The sequence below is a fragment of the Corvus cornix genome, chromosome 28 (genome assembly GCF_000738735.6).
Source record: "Corvus cornix cornix isolate S_Up_H32 chromosome 28, ASM73873v5, whole genome shotgun sequence".
Classification (NCBI taxonomy): Eukaryota; Metazoa; Chordata; class Aves; order Passeriformes; family Corvidae; genus Corvus; species Corvus cornix.
Genome location: NC_046356.1, coordinates 2,965,709 through 2,985,909, shown reverse-complemented (window position 1 = coordinate 2,985,909; position 20,201 = coordinate 2,965,709). Strand labels below are relative to the sequence as shown.

Genomic DNA, 20,201 nt, shown 5'->3' with positions numbered 1-20,201 from the left:
CGAATCAGGGCGTTGGGCGCCATCTTGGATATGGGCAAGGGGGTCCCCCCGCGTGCACATGGTGGCAGCCGGGGGCCGCGGGGGCGGCTCGGTCCCGCCGCCATGTTGGGGGCGGGCAGGGAAGCCGCGCGCCGCCGCCATCCCGGGTGAGGCGCGTCCGCCTGTGCTGCCTCTCAGGGGTCGCGTAGGGCGCAGGGGCTTGTTTAAGGTAGAGGACGGAGTTAATGTCTTCAGGATAAAGATTACCAGAGGTTGAGAGAGAGAGAGAGATAGATCCTGTGAGGTAAGACGGTAAACGTACCTGCCGAGCCTCAGGTACCGTTGTGACACTGTGCTGCCCAGCCCTATGGCCCATTAGGGGCACTTCAGTGCGGAATTAGATCGGCTTGTCTCACTCTTAATGTCGGTCATTGCCTGTAGGCCCCACTTTTGCAGGGATTCATGTATATTCCAGTGATTCGGCGCTTGTTAAACCTCTGGAGGACTTGCTTTGCCAGTGCTGGGCCACCTCTGGTTAATTTCAACCGACTGCGGTGGCTTTGTGTGAGATCTCTTCGTGGCTCCCGCAGGGTGACCGGGACAAGTGTGGGGGTCTGTCCCCAACCCCGACCCTCGGGCACAGCTGGATCCTCCCCACCACTGCTCCATGGAGCCACTGCTGCCATGGATGAAACACTCTGTTTAAATACAGGCAGTTTTTGCTCGCTGGGGATTCCGGTGTCAAGTGCCCGTTTTCTGAGCCTCACTTGCCGTACCCCACGGGGATTAACTGGACAGTTTCTGGCTAATTTCTAGCTCTGTCCTCAGCCAGGCTCCTCTGCCCTGCCAACCCTCCCACCCAGGGCTTTTCTGTGAGAGTGTTTGGCAGTTCTGCCAGAGCACCTCTGCTTTGGCAGCACTTGTAAAACACCTGGGCTGTGACACAGCTGTGTATGGGAGGGCTCAGAAAATTATTTTAAAAATAAGAGTGCAAAGGAAATTTGGAAGTGTTATCCCTGGACAGTGTTTCTGCTTTGTGTCAGGTAACTCTGGCAGGTACAGACATGCATTTTGAATTCTCGTGTCTCTCTCAAGCGCACACTTGACACGTGAGTAGGGAAGAGAAAAAGTTAGAAGTGAAATGGTCTGTTTTCTCCAAAAACCTTGTTCCTGTGCCAGGTCCTCTAGCCAGAGCCCTCATTTCTCACTGAGGCAGTGCTCAGGGGTTTCAGTGGCTAGGATCAAACATCACCTACCTGCCTCACTCTTCTCACCCTCTGTGAAATGCAGGAGCTTCCCTTTGCCTTGGATCTTTCCAGAAGCTGGGAGCTCTGATTCCCCAAATCTTTGGCTTACTGGGTTTCCAGTTTGGCCCCTCTGGAGTTTAAAACCAAGGAAAAGTGTGTTCTGACCTATTGCTGAAGGGAACTAGACCTATCTGAAACCACGTTATTTACTGTGTCCTGCATATGAAAGGCTCAGCTGCTGCCTCAGATAAGAGACTTACAACTTCAATGAGGCAAAGAATGGGAAAATGATGGGATTATGGGTCCACTGTAGCTGAGAGCCAGAGAGATAAAGTGATGTGATCAAAGAGAGCAGGAATTTAACTGCCAGCACAAGCTCCCTGCACTCCCTTGAACTGTGGCTGGTTTAAGGTGTATTTCCCGTGGAGGTGTTTCTTCCCAAAGTAAGGAATCCCTTGATGGTAGAGGATGCTGTGGAGACAGAATCTTTTTTTTTTTTTTTTTTTTTAATACGGGGTATTTCTGTACCCTAAAGAAGAGTACTCTGAACACCCCACAAAGACTGAAAACATTCATTAACACTCGGCACAGATCACAGGCCAGGACGGGGTCTGATTGTCTAGTGGTTGCTGACATGAGTATACGGCATGTGCAGGTATCCCAGGTGCTTTTCAGGTATCTTTGGCAGAGCAAACAAAGGTGAATGCCACCACAGGATTCCCAATTTCCAAAGGCCTTTCCTTTGCAGGTGTGGTCTGACTTAAAAGGCTCTTCAAGGTTTGTGCAAGCTCACCCTGATTTTCCACAGTTCTTGCAGTAATGATGATTGTGCAACATTTTATCAGCCATTTTCCTGCAATAGGAACAGAATATTTTAGATGGCATCTGCTCAGGTATTATGGGACTACAAGTGACCAGTGACACTGTTGTGGTTTTCTCTGGGCCAAAGGGGAAAATGCTTTTAAGAACAAGATTACACTTGAAATGAAAACCCAGCAGGGAGCAGGACCAGCCCCTATGTGTCCTTGTGTTTGTTTTGAAAAACAAACCCAGATGAAAATAACGATATGAAAAAAAAAAGAGGAGGGCAAAGGGAAAAAAATGAATCAGCTTCTTTTGTATGATCCTACAGCAAGCAACGTCCCACGTCCCACCCTGGTTCTGGCACTGGTTCCTCTGGCCGGGAAGGGCTCTGGGGCACACCCAGCTTGTTCCCTTTTTGAGCCCTTCCTGCATGTGTTATCTCTTGGCATTTAATTCACCAGCAGGGAAGAAAAACTCTCTGAAACAAAACGGACCCTTTCCTGCCTTTTCCCTTTGTATTGTTACACAGCTCCACAGCTCGTGTGGGGTCACGGACACTTCTCTTCGCAACCGTGTCCTTCACAAACTGGCAAAACTCTTCCCCTTCTCCCTCCTCTTCCACCCAACGTTTCTGTCAGCGGTTTGAAAACCAGAACCCTCCTAAACAGGGCATAATTCAGGAGCCCAAACCCCTGAGTAGACCGGTGCATCCTGGATACTGCTGTCAGTGACAATTGTTTTCCTGGAAGTTCCTCTCCTGCCCCATTATTCCCAGCAAGGCCCTAAACCAGGGAACTCGCACAGATAACTGTGCTACCACTGAATCCCAAAAAAAACAGGGAGCAGGGGGTGTCTCCAATCTTCTGCTTCTCTCTGTGGCTTTTATTTATTTTCAGCCCCTCTCAGCGAACACGGCGTTTTTATTTCAAAGTGTATTGGCAGCTTCAGCAGCATCTCATGGTGCCAGAACATTCTTCTGTGCATCGTTCACGATGCCACATCACCGCTCTGGGAATGGTTAGTGAGGGGCGGGCAGAGCAGGAGCGGAATCCGAGCAGGAGCAGAATCCCTGCAGGGTTTGTCAGTCCAGCAGACACGTCCAGCTCTGACCCACGGCCTCCCCTCCTCATACCTGAGGGAAGGAACCAGGAGAGGGACCCAAAGTGCCTCTGCAGCTGGGGTGGCTGGAGGAGAAGGAGTGGGAGAGCTGGCTGTGTTTGTTCCAGCATCTGGAAGGGGTGCAGCTCATACCTGCCCAGACGTGGCTTTCCAAGCAGGACATGAGTGAGGGGAGTGTTTCTTCCATTGATCCACGAGAGTTTGGCAGCATGCAGTACTATCAAAGAATGTTCTGGTTGGTAGCTGATAAATAAATGGGTTTGGAATTGGGCTTAATGTGCTGTCAATAATAAAAAGAAATGTTTTTGGAGACTGATTTTTTACAAGGGTCTGGACAAGGGGGAATAACTCCATGATTCTGTGATTCCTAACCTGTGTATGGGCTCCCTGACTGGAGCTCTGCCACCACAGTGACGTGAGGCTTCCTGTGCAGGGCCAGAGCTGAGCAGGTGAGGGACACTCTGCAAGGCAGGAGAGCTGCACGTGGGCATGGTTTGTGTTGCCATCGCACACTCCGAGTTCCCCTTCTACGGGTATTTCATGCTGCGAGCACCTACATGAACTTCAAATTTGAAGTAGAATCACAAGAGCTCACGTTTTACATCTTTCCTTCTTTTTAATCCACGACACAAGAGACTTCTGTATTTCTGCTATTCCCCGTCCATGTTATTTCAGCACTTCCCTGTCCCCACAGCTCCTCCCGATGCTCTGGGGTGACTCATTTCCTGTGCGGGACGAACCAGCCATTTCCTGGCTGTTCAACACAGGACTTTTCTCCCTCCTAGTCGGGGCTGGAATGGTGAAGATTAGGCTATGGTTTGCGTAATCTGTGGTTTGATTAATCTGTGGTCTGATTATACCCCCTGCAACTCATCCCAGAGCTGCTGCTCTTCCCCAGAAATCACCTGGCAGCAGCTGGGGCTCGTGGCTGCCCCTGCTCTCCTGGGCCCCAGGCTCAGTGATTTGGGCTCTGACATTAAAATCATCACTCTAACAGTGATCACTCTAATCAGCTTTAACAGTGCCGTCCTTCCAGTCACTGCAAACCAGGTCTTCATTCAACCCATTTCAGCTCATAATAAACAGGATTTTAAAAAAGCACCACAAGGCAAAGCCACTGATCTCACAGCACAGGTCAAAGCCAGAAATTTTGATTGATCCCCCAAGTGCTACCAAAATTGCTTATTGGCATTTGAGAAATCCAGATAATACCTGTGTTTGTGTTAGACAGAGGTTATCAGAAGGCTGCGTTGGTTCCTGTATTGATTCTATGCCCATCATTCCAGTTCTCCAACCTGTGCTCCCAGTTTCCTGAGCCACTTCTTATTCCCATCCCATGCTGTGACTAACTTGGGGACAGCTTATGGAGCTCAGACATTGCCTGACCATTGGAATGTCAGCCTGAGGTGTCACAGCACTTTCAAGAAGCTTTTTACTGATAGATTTTAAATTATTTTAATCTTATTTGAATACTTGGACTCATCAGCCTACCATAGACCTGGAGTGTTGGGGAAGAAACCCCGCACAGTAGAGATGCTGCTGGCACATGTGGAGGGCTGAGCCCTGAATAATTCATACCTGTAATGATTTATTCATGACCAAAGCTGGATACCTCCCTGTGACTTTCCATTATCTCAAAGAGAAGGTGGGTTCCAATTCCATTCCGCTGTCCCCAGCCCGGTGCCAGCTCATGCACTGGACTCTGAGCAGGGGGCTGACATCTCTGCTCAACACAAACAGGCAATTCCTGCCCTTCCAGTGCCACAGCTGTGGCCCCTGACACCCAAACTGAAATGTAGGGACAGGTCCTTGCACATTCTTCAGAAAGGACGGTGGGTGAGCAGGCAGGTAAAGTTCTTTTCCACAAATACACAGGGAAAGTGAGACCCTGAGGTCACAATGCAACACTTTCTGAGCATGGAAAACAGACAGGCCCTGACTCTGTGATGTGACACCACCGAGCTGAGCTCACTCTCCACGAGAAATTGCAGTGTTTCCCACTGTAAAGTTACAGATTCTGACACAGTCGATGCCACATTGCAGGATGGTTTCCTGCCCTTCCAGAAACCTTGCAGGAAAGCCTGGACAAAGAGCAGTGGCTCAGGCTCATCTTTCCTGCCTGCCATGTGATTGCAGAAAATACCATCAGGAGAGGTTTACAGGGCCACGCTCTTGAGTTCCTGACCTGGGTGAGGATTCTGCAAGACATTCAAATTCCGTCTGTCTAGAAAGGCTGAAAGATGATCCCGTGTTTCAGAGAGTCTCCAGACCCCCAGGCAACAGTGCTCCTCACTGTCTGGTGTGAAATTTCCTAATTGTTTAACCTGCAATCCTGACTTTTTTTGTCCTTGAAATGGGCTCTGCATCAGCATAATTAAAAATGTCAAGCAGGCTTGAGAAACTCTCCAAGTTGCTAAAAATGAATGTGAATTTCCTCTCTGCAGCCTCACTCCGTCTCTCCCTTGCTCTGGCCTCAGCTTTCCCGAGTGCCTGGTTCCAGCCCCTCAGCATAGTTTGCATTCCACTGCCAAGAATGAACATTTATTTATACAAACAACCCTCCTTCCAAGCACATCTCCCGCCATCCCAGGGAAGGGAAGTAAACACCATTTCTGTTCTGTCCATAGCTCCAGCTCTGCATTTCCTTCTTGCTTTAGTCAGGGGTTGGTTTGCAGGGAGAGCTGACTGCCATTCTCTTGCTTTCCTGTGCCCAGCAATGGTCTGGAAAGCTCCTTCACTTCCTTACAATGATTTGGTTTTGTGACTCCCTGAGTATAGTGCCTTATCAGCCCCTCGAGGGGGCTTGCTGGCTCAGCAGCAATGTCCAGAGCTGGAGCCTGGGGGGGCTCTGCAGGACTCTGAGAGTACTCAGGCCCCCGGATCTGCTTCTCTCCCAGCCCACCATCACCTGGCGTTCCCAGTCCGTTACTGGGCCACTGTGCTGTACTGGTTCTCCCAGCAGTGCGGGTGGCACTGTGGTGGAGCTCAGAGGGAACTGGAACAGCAGCTCCCAGACGAGCAGTGCCGCAGGGCCGAGGGCAGGCAGGCGCAGCTCATGCATTATTGCTGCACCATCTCCATCGCTCACCTGCCAGGCTCTGGGATTGTTCCTGAAACCTTAGCTCTGCCCCTCTGTCCTCAGGTGTCTCCTGTTGCATCTACCATTCTAATGGATATGGCACAGATGCCAGATGACTCCAGACAGGGGAATGTCACAGTCTGAGCACAGGTTATTTAAATGAAAAAGGGCCCTGACAGAGAGACAGGCACCTGCAGAGCGCCTAGGGATGCTCCCTCCGGTGTGGAGCCTGCCTGCTGCTCGATCCCTGCTCTGAGCACAGGATTTTACTGCTAGAAATTGCAGCAACATTTGAAGAGGTGTCCACGGTATAAAGGGGGGGCGGGGGGGGTGCCCCCAAGGCACCCAGATCACACAGGTGTGTGTGGCCCCCAAAGCACATGGAAGCACACAGGTATGTGCCCCCCGGGCACCCAGATCACACAGGTGTGTGTGGCCCCCAAAGCACACGGAAGCACACAGGTGTGTGCCCCCTGGGCACACAGATCACACAGGTGTGTGTGCCCCCACCTCGGGCACATGGATCACACAGGTGCATACAGCCCAGTACTGCCCACATGTTCTTCCATGATTGTGTCTGCAGCCCCCTAATCCATACTGTGGGTCCCCTGGAGCTGAGGGGGACATGAGAGACTCCAAAGGCAGAAGGAGCAAGAGGACAGGAGGGATTGCCCAAATCCTGCTCCCCCCCTCCCCAAATCCTGTGTTGGTGCCACACATGGCAGCTCAGGAGCCTTGGCCCCCGTGCAGCTTGTTTCCACACTGAGTCAAGAACAAAGGTGTCCAAACACAGCTGGCTCGGAGAGGATGGGGACAGCCATGCTCTGTGCCTGCCGTGAGCCCCATTGTCATCCCGGCCAAGAATGGCATCATTTCCCCAGGGCTGCAGCTCTATTAAACACAAAGCTCCAAATTATTTCCTGCTTGGATCAAAGATGTGTTTGTTCAGTGGCACTTAAGTTTAAAAGGCAGTGCTGGGGATGAATAAAACCTCCCCAGCGGCAGCTGCTGAGGCTCAATTGGTTTGTCAGTGCTGCAGTTATGCTGTGGACATCTCGTGGTTGCCGGCCCGTATGTTCCTGAAGGATGTTGTGCAGTGGAACAGTTCAGGGAATCCTTGCTCTATGACTGAGGGGCTTTTGCTTTCGTGGTGTGAAGGTTTGCTTGTGCTTCAGATGGTGAAAGCGTTCAGGAATCTCACATTCTGATTCCAGACTCAAAGCCAAAGCACTCTGCATCAACTGGGTGGAAGTGTATGAGGACACACTACGGCCTGTGCACAGAACGCTGGAATTGGTGGTTTGACTGTAGACTGGGATCTGGGTGAGGAATCTGCTCCCTAAATGCCATCTCCTGGTCTGGATTGTACAGCAGGTGCTCCCTGTGACAGACAGGAGGGAAAGGAAGTATGAAATTAAGCACTAAAAGAACATGAAGGCAGGAACATGCAGCATCTGAAGTCAGGGAGAACTGAGAACATTGGCGATGCCAAAGGAACAAAAGAAACCCAATATCCTTTAGAAGTTTTTAATATTTAATTGGTGAGCTCTCCGATACCAGGGCAGTGAATGTGGTGGGCGATGACCCGAGCCCATGCAAGGGGTGCCTCATGGGGCCCCAGCATCCCCAAAACACAGGCACAGGGGCTCCTTGTGTGCAGAACTACAGAGCTCCCTGCTCTGCACCACAGCACTGCATTCCTGGTTTTAGGTAAAACCAGCATCACCACAGCCCAAAAGAGACTCCCACTGCCTGGCAGCAGGTTTGGAAGTTGGGGATGCATCACTCCTGGTTCCCTCCTGTGCAAGTACTGTCTGCACCTTCAGCCAGAGGAGCATTTGCATGAGCTCACACACTCTCCCTGTGGAGCTAAGTTCCCTCCAAGGGGCAGTTCAGATACATTTTCAGGGCTCAAAAAATACATGACAATACTTTATTTATTGAGAAATACTTCGTTCCATCCTGCAAGATGACAAGTTCCTTCTGCAGCAGGTGTAAGTCAGTTCTCAGAATCCTTCCCTCAGGGGCAGTTTCAGCTGAGGACTCCAGATCCAAACCACCCATTGGCTCTGGTTTCTCTGGAATCTGTAGAGCGGAGTTGCCTGGTTTGCTCCTCCTCCCACTCTGGGCAGGGTGTTACGGCTGCAGCTCTCCCAGATCCAAGGCCAGAGTGTGAGTTTCTTGCCCAAAGAATCATCCAGCTGTGGGGTTTTCATCCCTAGGGCTCTCAGCTCTGCTCTCAAGGAGTGGCAGACAGCAATGGGGAGCCACTCTCCAGATCCTGCTGGTCCTGGCTGCTGCCCCAGGCAGCCACTCAGAGCCCAGCAAAGCTGAGGGCTCTCAGTTCTCAGGGCAGAGAGCTTTGCTTATTGCTTCCATCCCACGCAAGGGATTGGCAGGTTGCTTGGAGTTCTCTTTCCTAACTAACACCTCTCTTCCCTCTCTCCTAGGCTGCCCTGTGCCTTGGATGAGATCCTGTCCTTGGGCAGTGCTGTGCTCTGTGGGAGGCTGCCTGCCTGACCTTGGAGCAGGTAAGGGACACAGTGGCACGTCAAAACAAGGACAGAGTAGAAAATTGAGCAGGAGCCAAGGCTCCAAAGGTGGGAGCCTGCAAGTCTTACAGGTGTCCCATGGCATCACTAGGGAGCATAAAGCAATGCATTTGCCTGTGGCCAAAATCCTGGGGTGCTGCTCAGGGGGATGTTTTGTGAGGGACAAGAACTTGGGGTTCCTTCTGTGCTCCCCATGCCAGAGAGCCATCAGGGACTGGAAACAAGCCATCCCACAGCCCAGGAGCTTCCCCTCCCCTGCAAGGTACGTGGTTACCAACAAAGTGTTTTTTCCAGGAGCCATTTCCCATCACATCCCAGCAAATCTCCGTAAACACCTGGGGTGCAGCAGTGCAGTGTTAGCTAGTGCTGGTGAGACTGAGTCCTGCATCCCCAGGCTGAATCACCTCGATTTCAGGGCCTTTAGACAGGAGTAGGAAGGAGCTGAGGTGTCAGTTGCTAAAGATGGTCTGTATTGTAAAAGAACTAGGTTACGATGTCCCATTTTGAACAATTACATTTAATTACAAGTCACAGATTCACCACAATCACTATTTAATAACAAATTGCTGCCACACTCCAGCCAGAGCGTGCTGGGGAAACACGTGAGCTCTGGTCTGCGGGCAGGTGGGACAACAGGGGACAGGGTCTAGCTCAGCTCAGAGAGGGGTGGGTGCCAGGCCCCAAAACAGAGGTGAAACACAGCTGGGTGCTGTGTCCTGCTCCCAGCACTGATGGGTGGGGTTGGGTTGGGTTGGGTTAGATTGGTTCGGTTCAGTTTAGCAGATGGTTGAAGAAACACCTTGTAGCACACGATGATTTTAGTCAAACTTTAAAAGGCTGCTCAGAAATGTAAAAAAACGGCGATAAACGCCCTGACAAATCAAACAGGATTTGCGCCCTTCCCTCGCCAAGCGCCAGCTGTTCGCTTTGGCTGTTTGGTACTGGCAGAGCAGCACCGACCGAGCCCGGCCCAGGGCCTCCCTTCTCCCCGCCCTGCCGCACCGGTGCGGGCCTGGCTGCGGTGCTGCGGTTCCCGGAGGGACCGGGACCGGCGCGGCCGGGGCGAGCACCGGGGGCCGAGCGCCCCCTGCCGGTACCGGGACCGAGCGCCCTCCGCCGGTACCGGAGCCGAGCTCCCCCTGCCGGTACCGGGCGGCTCCGGGCGCGGGGGAGCACGAACAAAAGGGTGCCCGTCCCACGTCGTTCCTGGGTGATTCGGGAGCCCGGCGCGCTCAAACGCGGCAGAACCGGGCGGGCCAAAGGTGCTCGTGCAGCGGGAGGTACCGGAGCCACCCCATGCCCGGCACTTGGGGACGAACCCCGAGAACAGCGAGTGAACCAGCGATGCTCCTGCACTGGCCTTCTGGACCCCGGTAGCTCGTGCCCAGGGTGAGGGGACAGACCACTGTCGCACAAACAGCGGTGGGGGACACGGTCAATCCCCGCGGCTGGGCTGTGCCGGTAACGTCTCCGTGCTTATCTGTCACAGCTTGCACATGGAATCGTGGGGACAGTCCAGCCAGATGTCCCTGGGGCACTGGCACAGGTGTGAGGTGCCCCCGGACTGCACCTTGACACTGTGTTAGTGACGTTGCAGCATTTCCTGCCCAGGTCACAGATTTGCCCATCGCTGATTTCAGCTTTCCAGCTTCCTCCTGGGAAATACAACATGAGCTCCTATTTATAGAACTTCATGGTTTCCGATGAATTTTTTCCTTTACTCAGGCTGGTTTGGTGGCTGATCCCTGTTTGGTGGCCCTGGCAGTGCCAGCTGCCCATGGCTTTTATTAGCACTTTTCAGAGGCCTTGATTTAGTGCTCACAGTCACATCCCAGGCCAGCGGCTCTGGAACGCAGCCCCTCAGGAGCAGAGATAATTAGAACTCGGGGAAAAAGTGGTGTCTGAGTCTTGGAACAAAACAGCTCTTGTTTAAGGAATGTGGTGCAGGAGGCCAGTGTTTTCCAGCAGGGTCTGTCTCCCACTCGGAGCCAGTGCCTGCAGACAGATCCTGCCCTCCGCAGACACGCCGGGTGGGATTTTCTGGGAGCATCTCTCAAAATGGAGGCATGGTGCCCTGTAGCAAGTACAGGATGTATCCTGGGAATTGTATTTCTGCAAGCAGGTCAGGAGAGGTTGGTGGAAGGATGTGGGGAAGCAGGAAGAGAGCTGAAGAGGTGCTCAGAAGATTTTTGTACAGGGCAGATGAGGAGGGAAACAAACATTGCAGAGAGCAGGAAAACCGATGTGCTAGGAAGTGATGGATCCACCCCCCAGGCTCCTGCTAAGGAGGGTGGGACAAGCTCCATGATTTCTGGCAGCCATGAGCTGCAGCTGCTCCACTCAGCTCCCATCCTGCAGCCAGATGTGTTTGAGTGCAGCTTCAGCCTTTCCTGCCCTGACACGGCCCCGGCAATGCCCCCATGCTCTGGCAATGCCCCACGTGTGTGTTTGGGGACTGTCCCAGGTCCCCTCACCTCCAGGGAGGGTTTCCCAAGGGAGCTGGGAAGGGGGCAGGAGTCAAGTTTAAGCACAGCTGTTCTGTATCCTGTTGTTTTCCTACCAGGATTGTTGCAGTTTCCTGCACTGTCTTATCTGGAGCAGGGAAGCCAGTGCTCTCCAATTCTCTGGCTCCGTGCGTGTCCCAGGTTCTAATCTGCAAAACAGGCGTTGGAGCCCGTGAGAGGAACCAGCCAGGGCTGTCACAGGGCAATGGGACAAGGACAGAGGGGGCAAAGAGCTTTTAGTGCCTCGAAATTAGTGTCTTTATGTAGTGCTACTGTTTGCACAAGGCTGTGTCTGTTTTATGGGTTCAGGCCTTCAGCACACCTGGGAGGGGGAGAGAGGAACATCCCAGTGGTGATACTCTCAGGTGACTGTCTGACAGACCTTACAGGAGGATAAATCTCAGAAAGTGCTGAGTTGGCTTCCCTCCCCTCCCCCCAAGGACTCAAAGGACACACATAAAGTCTTAAAACAGAAAAAGCATTTCCGTGTTTCAGTCAGCCCAAAGTTCAGTCTCCCCTGAAGTGCTGGGGACTCCTGTGAAATTACTTGGCCGCATTTTCTGGAATACAGAGGTGAAATCAGTGCCCACAACAATGAGGCCTGGAAAGCTGTGTGGAGTGGGCCCTGAGAAAGCCAAACTTTGTAGATTTAAAAAAAAAAAAAAAAACCACTTTTTTTTTTTTTCCCATAAGTGAGCCTGAATTCACCTAACTATAGGTTTTAGCAGTAGACTGAATTCCCTATGGGTTAAAAAAAATTAAATCCTTTACTGTACAGCTCTGGAATGTCCTGTTTTCCTGCAGAAAGGTGTGGGTCCTGTACACAGTGTCCATTATCAGATGGGAGCTTCTCCTGGAAAGAGGATTAACCCACAACATCACTCCCAGCCACACAGACACTTGAATCAGGCACAAGGCTCCAAAATAAACCTCAGCCCCAAACTCCAAGCCCAGAATTCTCCCCACAGGGATCCCAGGGTGGTTGAAAGCAGGTAAAAACTGTGGAAACGATCAAGATGGATTTTTATTATTCAAAGGGAAGACACATGTGCCAGTTCAGCCTTTGGGGGAAGGACAGTGGTCATTTTTCTCATTCAGCTGTGACTGTGAATCCAGGCTGATTCCATTTGCCATTTCTTTAGCAAAATCTCAGCTGCTGGAAGTCTGAGGGCCACAGCAGGCTGAAGGGTCTGTAGCTGAACACCAGAGCCTGTGCTGGGAACTAAATAGCAAGAGAAAAAAAAGGCTTTTTTTTCCAAGAGATCAGGAAGAGGAAGACATGTGCCTGGAGATAAGGAGAGATAAAAGCATTCCATTTGCAGAGGCCTGTGATAGGGATCAAGATGTTCATCTGCCAAGTCAGTAATTTTGTGGCCTTACGACCATGTGGAGCTTCCGTTCCTGTTACCTTTTCCCACACTGACTGAAGGCACCAGATTGTTGGCATGGAAGTTCCTTTGAGTCTGTCTGAGTGGCTCAGCCCTTTCGGGGAATTGCATGGACTGAACTCGAAGATAAAACTCTCTTTTACTTCAGGAGGGAAAATGGTTCTCCCCCAAGTTTATGTTCATCTTGTAGGGGCTTAGCAGGAGCAGGCTGTGAGCTGCCTGGCCTGGGGAGGTGGGAACAGGTCAAACATCTCTGGGGAGAAGCTTGGGCAGAGCCTGTTTCTGTGAGGGGTCAGGGCAGCTGAAATGGCCACTGGAGGTGACTCCCCACCCTGTTTGCTGGGATTCATCAGGAGTGAGCTCACGGGAACAGTAGATCCCATACAAGGCCTTGATTAACATCAGGAGCTCAGATTGCATTTGCTGCTTCCAAAAAGGCTTTTATTGTCTGACTTTTTGTTAAAGCAGCAGCGGATTTCGGTAAAAAATTCTCAGTAAACCCTGCCTTTGCACATTCCACACGCTGGCACATGCAACAGCCAAGCACTCAGGCTAAAATTATCTGTGCTATCATTAGGAAGGAACATATGGATTGATGGAGCCTAAGTGCAGAAGGGAGCTGTGCTGCTGTGCTGCAGGCTCACCCCAAAGGGAGCAGTTCTTGTGCTTCCCTGTCATTCCCTGTCGGCTGGCACCTGCGAGAGGTGTGACCTGTTCTCTTTGGACAGGAGAGCCGGTGTGTTGGGCTGGTGCTGGGTGGGCACTGAGCTCACTGGACACCAAGGGCACCGGGCACAGCTTCTACCTGGGGCCAGCACTTCTGCGGCACAGCCGTTCCTGCCCCTGTGCTGCTGGCTTAACCCTCAGTCTAACTACCACACTCCTGAGATAAATCCCTGCGGACAAGCACTGTGTTCAGGGGTTACAGAGCAGCCCTACAGCTGTCAGCTGGGATGGGCTTCTCCCGTGTTCCCCATCTCGCTGGGAGAGCAGGAGCCCTGGGGCTGGAGCTCCCGTACCTGCGCAGCGTGTGCTCACTGACCGCCAGCCAGGGCCTGTTCTCCCCGAGAGCTGTGTCCCGTTTAGGCCAGAAATGCTCAAAAGAACTGCTCAAAGAACCACTTTAGACAAGGTCCCCGTGTCCAGCATTTTCAGCCTTGCTTCTTTTACCACCACTAATTGCAAAGCTTTTAATTAATCATGGACCGAGATGCGAACGCACGGTGTTGGCAATGGCCACACAGGGCTGCCATGGTGCTGAGGGCACATTACATGTTCCCTGTGACACAGAAACAGGGTTGACTTCCAGGCTGCTGCATGGAGCCTTCCAAACAGATGGGAGAATTTCAGATTTAGTCTCTAATACAAATACGAGTTGCATGTGCAAGTTCTTCAGTTGGGAAACTGCCTCTTGTTACTGCTTGCAAAGTCAGAGAATGTCAGGCTGAACCAGCCTCACTATTTCTGGTTCTCTCTCTGCAGATCAGCACTTGGAGACACAGAGCTTGCCAACCACGGAGTGCTGAAGGAATAGCTTGCAGAGTTCAGTTTGTAAAATTCTATTTTCAGTGTTTATATTTAGTTTCCGTTTCGTTGGTGTTGCAGAGGCTGATCCTGCAAATATTTACCCCAGTCAGGTTTTGTGTGTAGAGTTCCTGGGAGCACAGTGGGAGCTCAGCCCAGGGAGGGCACAGACCTGCAGTGGGCTGAGCATGGAGAAATTCAGTTGCATCTTCTGGTCAGGGTTTTATATACATATATATCCATATACACACATCCATGTATATAGCACACACATGTGATGATCATTTCAGGTTCTGAGAGAGAAAGGCCATTCAAAGAGTCACTTACTGATCTCCACCTGAGAGAAGGCTCAGTGAGACAGAAAGCAGCAGCATGGTGAGTGTCTGTTATGGCATAAATGATAGCACAGACAGAAAGAATGAACAAATTGATTTTTAAAAAGAATCCTGAGATGAAATTGCTGGTCTACAATTATTGCACTGTTGGGGAGGGACAGAAACAGCCCCAGGACTGCTCTTGTCTGCACATCCTCTCTCACTCATGTTCTCTCCAACACACCTTTACAGAGCAAGAGCGCCAGTGATAGAGAGTGCAGCAGAGCCAGTTCCCTTCAAGCAGATCTCTCCAAACTTGTGATCTGGGCACACAGTCACGGGACCATATGCAACCAGATCCCAGCCCTGGAATTTGTGCATAACACGGGTCCCCTGAGCAATGACAACGCTCTGCTTTGGATGTGCAGAGTCGGACACGCCTATCACTGGCACTATGGAAAGTTATGTGACAGAGGTGAAGAAGAGACTGAGGCTGTAGGAAAGATAAAGAGGTTCCTGTCTTCTGAGTCTTTGACAAGGGAAGGTAGCTTTGAGGAAAAGAGGCTCAAGCTGACCCCATTATCTTTTGAGATAGGTCAAGCAGATTCTGGGAGCACAGGGTCATGTGGCAGATCCCAAGGGTTCAGTGAGCAGACAGCTGACAGCACCTACACAAGGAATAATGAGCCCAGGGGGAGTCAAAATACCAGGAAACCCATAACATTGTACTCTGCAGCAGAGCGGAACTTCACAGTGTCTGGTGGTATAGTCCAAACTGGTGAACAGGACCTGAAGTCAGAAAGTGATGAAGACTTACAGATCATCGCTGATGAAGAGCAGCATGAGGCAGATGAAGACAACCAGGGAGACAGAATCAGCCAGGATAATGTGTCAGAGCCGTCTGCTGAGGAGTTGCAGATGCTCCACTGCCAGAATACGGCATTGCACCAGCCAACAGACCCCCAAAAAGCTGCCTCTGCCCCCACAGCAAGGCCACCCCTAACCCGTGCCTACATTCTGCAGGCTCCTGTCAGCGACCCAGAAGACCCGAGCAGGAACGTCCTGAGGCTGGGTCCTTTCACTGCTACAGGGCCCACAGCTGAAACTTCCAGAGCAAGGAGCCTCCCAGCGTCAGCAGCACCAAAGGTATGTTTCAAATCCCTTCCAGTCCGCAGCACCAAAGCCAGGGCCCAGCCTGAGGCACAGCCCTCAGTGATATTTGAGTTCCAAGCCATTGCTGATGTTCAGCAGCATCTCCAGCTGAGCTCTCCAGAGTGTGGCACACCAAGCTCCAGCTGGGATGGTGCTGAGAACGTGAATGAGGACAGTGAGACATCAGGATCCGGGCAGATACCTTGTTCTTCAGCCTTCCAGAGTCTAGACAGCAATCCACCTGGAGCCTCAAACAGAGGTAAGACAGCCTGGAGTTCTGTGTCTGCAGGGGTGTGGGGGTGTTCTATTAATCACTTTCCCAAAATATCCAAGGAGGGTGAGTTCACATCACTGCCAAGATCTGTACTGCAGCATCTAAGTAAATCTCTTGGATTTAGGGCACTCCTGTTTCTGCTCAAGGGGACTACAAAGCTCCCTGCCTAAAGGAATTGGTACTTCTGTAGGGAATGCCCTTATCTGTGGTGCCCAAAGGTGTTCTTGGCTGTGCCCCAGCCCAAACAAGTTTGAATACTTTGGTCTTCCATTTTACCCAGTATCCCCACACAGTATGTTGGCTGTACTTGAGAGAGTCCCTGTGGGAAACTGGAGCCAGAGAGGTGAACTCAGGTCTCAAGAGAAAGAAACAAGAAGTAATGCAGAGAAATTTGGCTGCACCAAAGTCAGTGGTAAAACCTCCTAGTGCTGGCAGTGGCAGCAGAGCGTCAGTCCTGCATGGAAAATGCAGAACTCCACACACTGCTTTAGTCCTTACAAGAATGAAGGTTTTCCTATGTGCTGTCCTGAAGCACAGGGGCCTGGGCACATCCTTGGAAAGGGCAGAGGTTGCAGAGGGAGCGTTTGGGGTCTGCCTGGAATGTGCTTACAGCACCAGTGCTGGTCCTGGAAAGGCTATGGGGTTGTTGTTCCTTGTGGAGCCATAACCACACAAACTGCCACAGTTGGGGTTTGGGAGCAGTATTTTACTATTTTCATGACTGACATCATGTGTCCTCTGAAGGGACTGGGAATTCTTCTGGGAATATCTGTGTAGTAGCTGTTACTGCCAAGGTAACTGGCTCATGGCTCAGAGGAGGCCTCAGCATTACGGATTCATGAGCTGTTCCTCTCTGCACCAGGAGCAGTCAGTACAAAACAGGCCAAAACCCCAAACCAGTGGGACAGGGATCAATCTTTCAGGATGACAACTAAGCCTGTACAAAAGAACCTGGGTGCAAAAAGGGGAATCTCTAGGTGTTGGCTTGTGAGCCCTTTTCCATCTCCCCCTCCTCAGCCCTGGACGAGTCACAGGCAAGCAGATGGAGCTTTCCAGCAATCCAAAGAATTCATTTCTCATGCTACATCGAACTAGGTAGATGTGGTATTGCCATGACAACTTGAGAGAGAGCCCAACTGGAATCCTGGCAATCCTTTAAACAAAATCATAGTACACTTCTACTCACCTGTTTGTTCTCCCTCACCGTCCACCCCAAACTTTGGTTCATGCTGTTATTTCACATTAAGAGGGAAATTTCCCTGTGGCAGTGAGCAGGGCCAGCTGCCAAGGAAGAGGGAGCAGGAAGGAGCCTGACTTTCCCTGGAGAGTTGGGCACGGTTGGGTGGTGCTGGCTTGTGGAGAACACAGATATGACCAACAATTTTAGGGGAGGGGATTAGGGAGAATCCTGTCCTTTCTGAATGGTTTCCCAAAGGCAGGTGCATCTCCTCATGTTTTACTGATCTTTGTGGGCTCTTGCTGTCCACAAAGCCGTGTCTTGTCTTTTAGATGTGCTGAAGAATCAGGAGAAAAAGAGAAACTATACCCTGGGGGACATAAAAGTGTTTGAAGAGTGGCTGAAGTTGCACCACCCCTCTGAGACGCGCAAGATCCACACGCTGCCTCCTGCAGACCTCGACCGCTACCTGGTCTCATTCTTCAGCTCCACCAAGAGACAGAATGGCATGGATTTTTCTTCCAATTCCCTAAGCTTCTTCCAGCGCAGCATCGACCGGTACCTCAAGGACCACAATTACAAGTACAACATGTTGAAAGGGGTAGAGTTCAAGGCCTCTCAGGAAGCCTGGAAATTAAAGCATTGGTACCTGTTCCAAAAGGAGAAGGAGGAAATGTGGAGTGTTGTGGAGAACATGACAGATGAAGATGTGAAAAACCTTTTTAAGAAGGGAATTTTAAGCAAGACACACCCTCAGGGCTTGTTGCACCTCATGTTCACCAACCTCATTAGGGGGTTTGGGGCAAGTACCCACCATTGGACCTACCAGCTGTGCTGGGGACAGGTGGTGCTGAGGAAGACCAAAGGAGAGGTGGAATACTTGGAGTGGAAGGATGATCTGAGCCCAGAGGGAAATGAAGGGGAGCCAACCCCACGGCTCTTTGCCAAGCCTGAGGATCCAGAGAACTGTCCAGTTGCCAGTTACAAGGAGTATGCCAGGAGGAGGCCGCCGGACATGATGAATGATAACCACCCTCTTTACCTGTCTCCCAAGTCACTGTGCTCCGTCTGGGACAAAGTGTGGTACAGCAGGAAGGCACTGACAAAAACCAAACTGGATAAGATCTTGAAAGTTGTTAACCAGGGAGTCAAAGAAGTTGTAAGGAAGACCAGGAAATAGAAGTGTCCCTTCAGCTTTGCCCCCTAAACTGCTCCAAGGCTGCTCTGAAACAGAATCCTATTGCAATATTTGGTGTAGGTTGAGAACAAACATCCTTCTGCTGGGCTTCACCTTGGCACTGAAGCGCCTTGGCTTCCAGGGAAGTTCCTTTTTGTTGTTTCTGTTACTGGAATTGGTAATTCAGTGAGTTAGTAAGAATCTCCAGTTTCACATTGGCTAAACAAGTTAATGTTCTACTGTGGGGTCAATGCTGTTGCAAACAACCAGTGCTGATATGGAGAGGGCTTGGGGGTGGCAGAGCCTGGCCAGAAGCATCAGCTGCACCCACATTTTGGGGCTGAAACCCCCCACAGCTCAGCCTGGGGCACAGACCTGCGGGGAAGGATGAGTGACAACAAGGAGAGCGATGATGCTGCCGACCCAACTTTGCAGGAATGCTTCTGACAAGGTTCAGGTCATTTCCCTTAAGGAAAGATTCGTAGAATGAAGAAGCTGTGGCTGTTTTAAGAAGTTGTTTAAAGTGTCTGACAATGTTGAAAGGTTTTATGGTAAGTGGTTTCCCTGGAGTGCAAAACACAGCTCCACAAAGGCACTGGAAGGTGTGCTCAGCTCTGCTCAGCTACCCCAGCACTGTTTAGTGCCTGTTAACAGCTCAGTCAGGTTTTTGGTTGCATTGTTGACAGAGCCAAATAAAAGAACCTTTAATTCAGTCCTGTCTGTCTGTGTCTGAATGGCAGGTGATGTTTTCCTGGAACACTGGTTTGTTCCCTGCTGTGCTCAGTCTCCCCTGCTCACAGCCTGGTGGCACAGAGCTTTGGGCCCTTTGAAGCCCTATGAGCCATCTCCGTGGTATCAAACGAGGCCTTGGGGGTCAAGCTCTTTGCCAGAATTGGTCCCATTCAACCAATTTAACATCAAGAAGTAACTTAAGGACGTTTGAAGAGACATTAAAAAAGACAACTCCTCAAGTGCTGGAGGATGTCTGCCGGCTCCCCTCGTGCTGCGGAGCACCGGTGGCATCGCCACGACAGCACGGCTGAGCAGCTCTCCCGAGGGTCCCGCCGGTCCCGGGGGACCCGGCCGCGGGCACAGCTCTGCTCCCCGCGGGGCCGGGCTTCCCTCAGCCCCAACACCACCCCGGGTCGGGCTCTTCCCTCCCCCTCGCTGGTCGCAAGGCTCGGGAACGAGCGGCTGCTGACGGGAGAAAGAGGTTGCACTATCTACCCCCTGTGACAGCACCTGGGCACCTCCCAGCTCCCTGGGGCTCCACCGGGGAAACGCCCGGTCAGCATCTGCTGAGCGGGGCCCGGGTCCGCACCGGGACCCCGCCAGCACTGGCGGAGCAGGCTCCGGATCTCAGGGGGGTCATTACCTGGACCCCCATCAGCGCTTGCGGAGCGGGCTGAGGTCCCAGCGGGTCGGTACCGGGCCCCCATCAGCGCTCGCGGAGCAGGGTCGGTACCGGGGTCCCGGCGGGTCGGTACCGGGCCCCCCATCAGCGCTCGCGGAGCAGGGTCGGTACCGGGGTCCCGGCGGGTCGGTACCGGGCCCCATCAGCGCTCACGGAGCAGGGTCGGTACCGGGCCCCCCATCAGCGCTCACGGAGCAGGGTCGGTACCGGGTCCCGGCGGGTCGGTACCGGGCCCCCATCAGCGCTCACGGGGCAGGGTCGGTACCGGGGTCCCGGCGGGTCGGTACCGGGCCCCCATCAGCGCTCACGGAGCAGGGTCGGTACCGGGCCCCGCGGGCGCTGCCCGGGAGCCCCCTAGCGGGGGCGGGCGGACGGGCACGGACCGCGGCGCGGTTGGGGTCGAACGGGACTTTAAAGCCCACCCGGTGCCATCCCCCGGTGCCACCCCCGCCCCGGACAGGGACTGCTCCCACCGGCCCAGGGTGCTCCCAGACCCG

The 20,201-nt window shown here is 52.3% G+C and overlaps 1 protein-coding gene across 2 annotated transcripts; it reads left to right on the top strand.

Annotated features, from left to right (window-relative positions):
* The first annotated feature begins 118 nt into the window (after positions 1-118).
* Positions 119-19,003, top strand: LOC104697011 (uncharacterized protein KIAA1958 homolog). 2 transcript variants are annotated; one of them, XM_019293138.3, is made up of 6 exons: positions 119-283; positions 8,679-8,759; positions 14,487-14,571; positions 14,763-15,656; positions 15,762-15,921; positions 17,428-19,003. In XM_019293138.3, exons 3-6 carry the CDS (start codon positions 14,569-14,571, stop codon positions 18,291-18,293), a joined length of 1,923 nt encoding a protein of 640 aa, XP_019148683.1. In that variant the 5' UTR covers positions 119-283; positions 8,679-8,759; positions 14,487-14,568; the 3' UTR covers positions 18,294-19,003. The 2 variants fall into 2 exon arrangements, with proteins under 2 accessions (XP_019148683.1, XP_019148680.1); XM_019293135.3 differs by having other exon boundaries at positions 15,759-15,921.
* The last annotated feature ends 1,198 nt before the right edge of the window (positions 19,004-20,201 follow it).

What these genes read in the sequence shown, in the direction of transcription:
- LOC104697011 (XM_019293135.3), top strand. An exon ending in CAGCGTCAGCAGCACCAAAG is followed by an intron (nt 15,657 to 15,758) that starts GTATGTTTCAAA and finishes GCTGATGTTCAG; the next exon opens with CAGCATCTCCAGCTGAGCTC. An exon ending in ACCTGGAGCCTCAAACAGAG is followed by an intron (nt 15,922 to 17,427) that starts GTAAGACAGCCT and finishes CTGTCCACAAAG; the next exon opens with CCGTGTCTTGTCTTTTAGAT.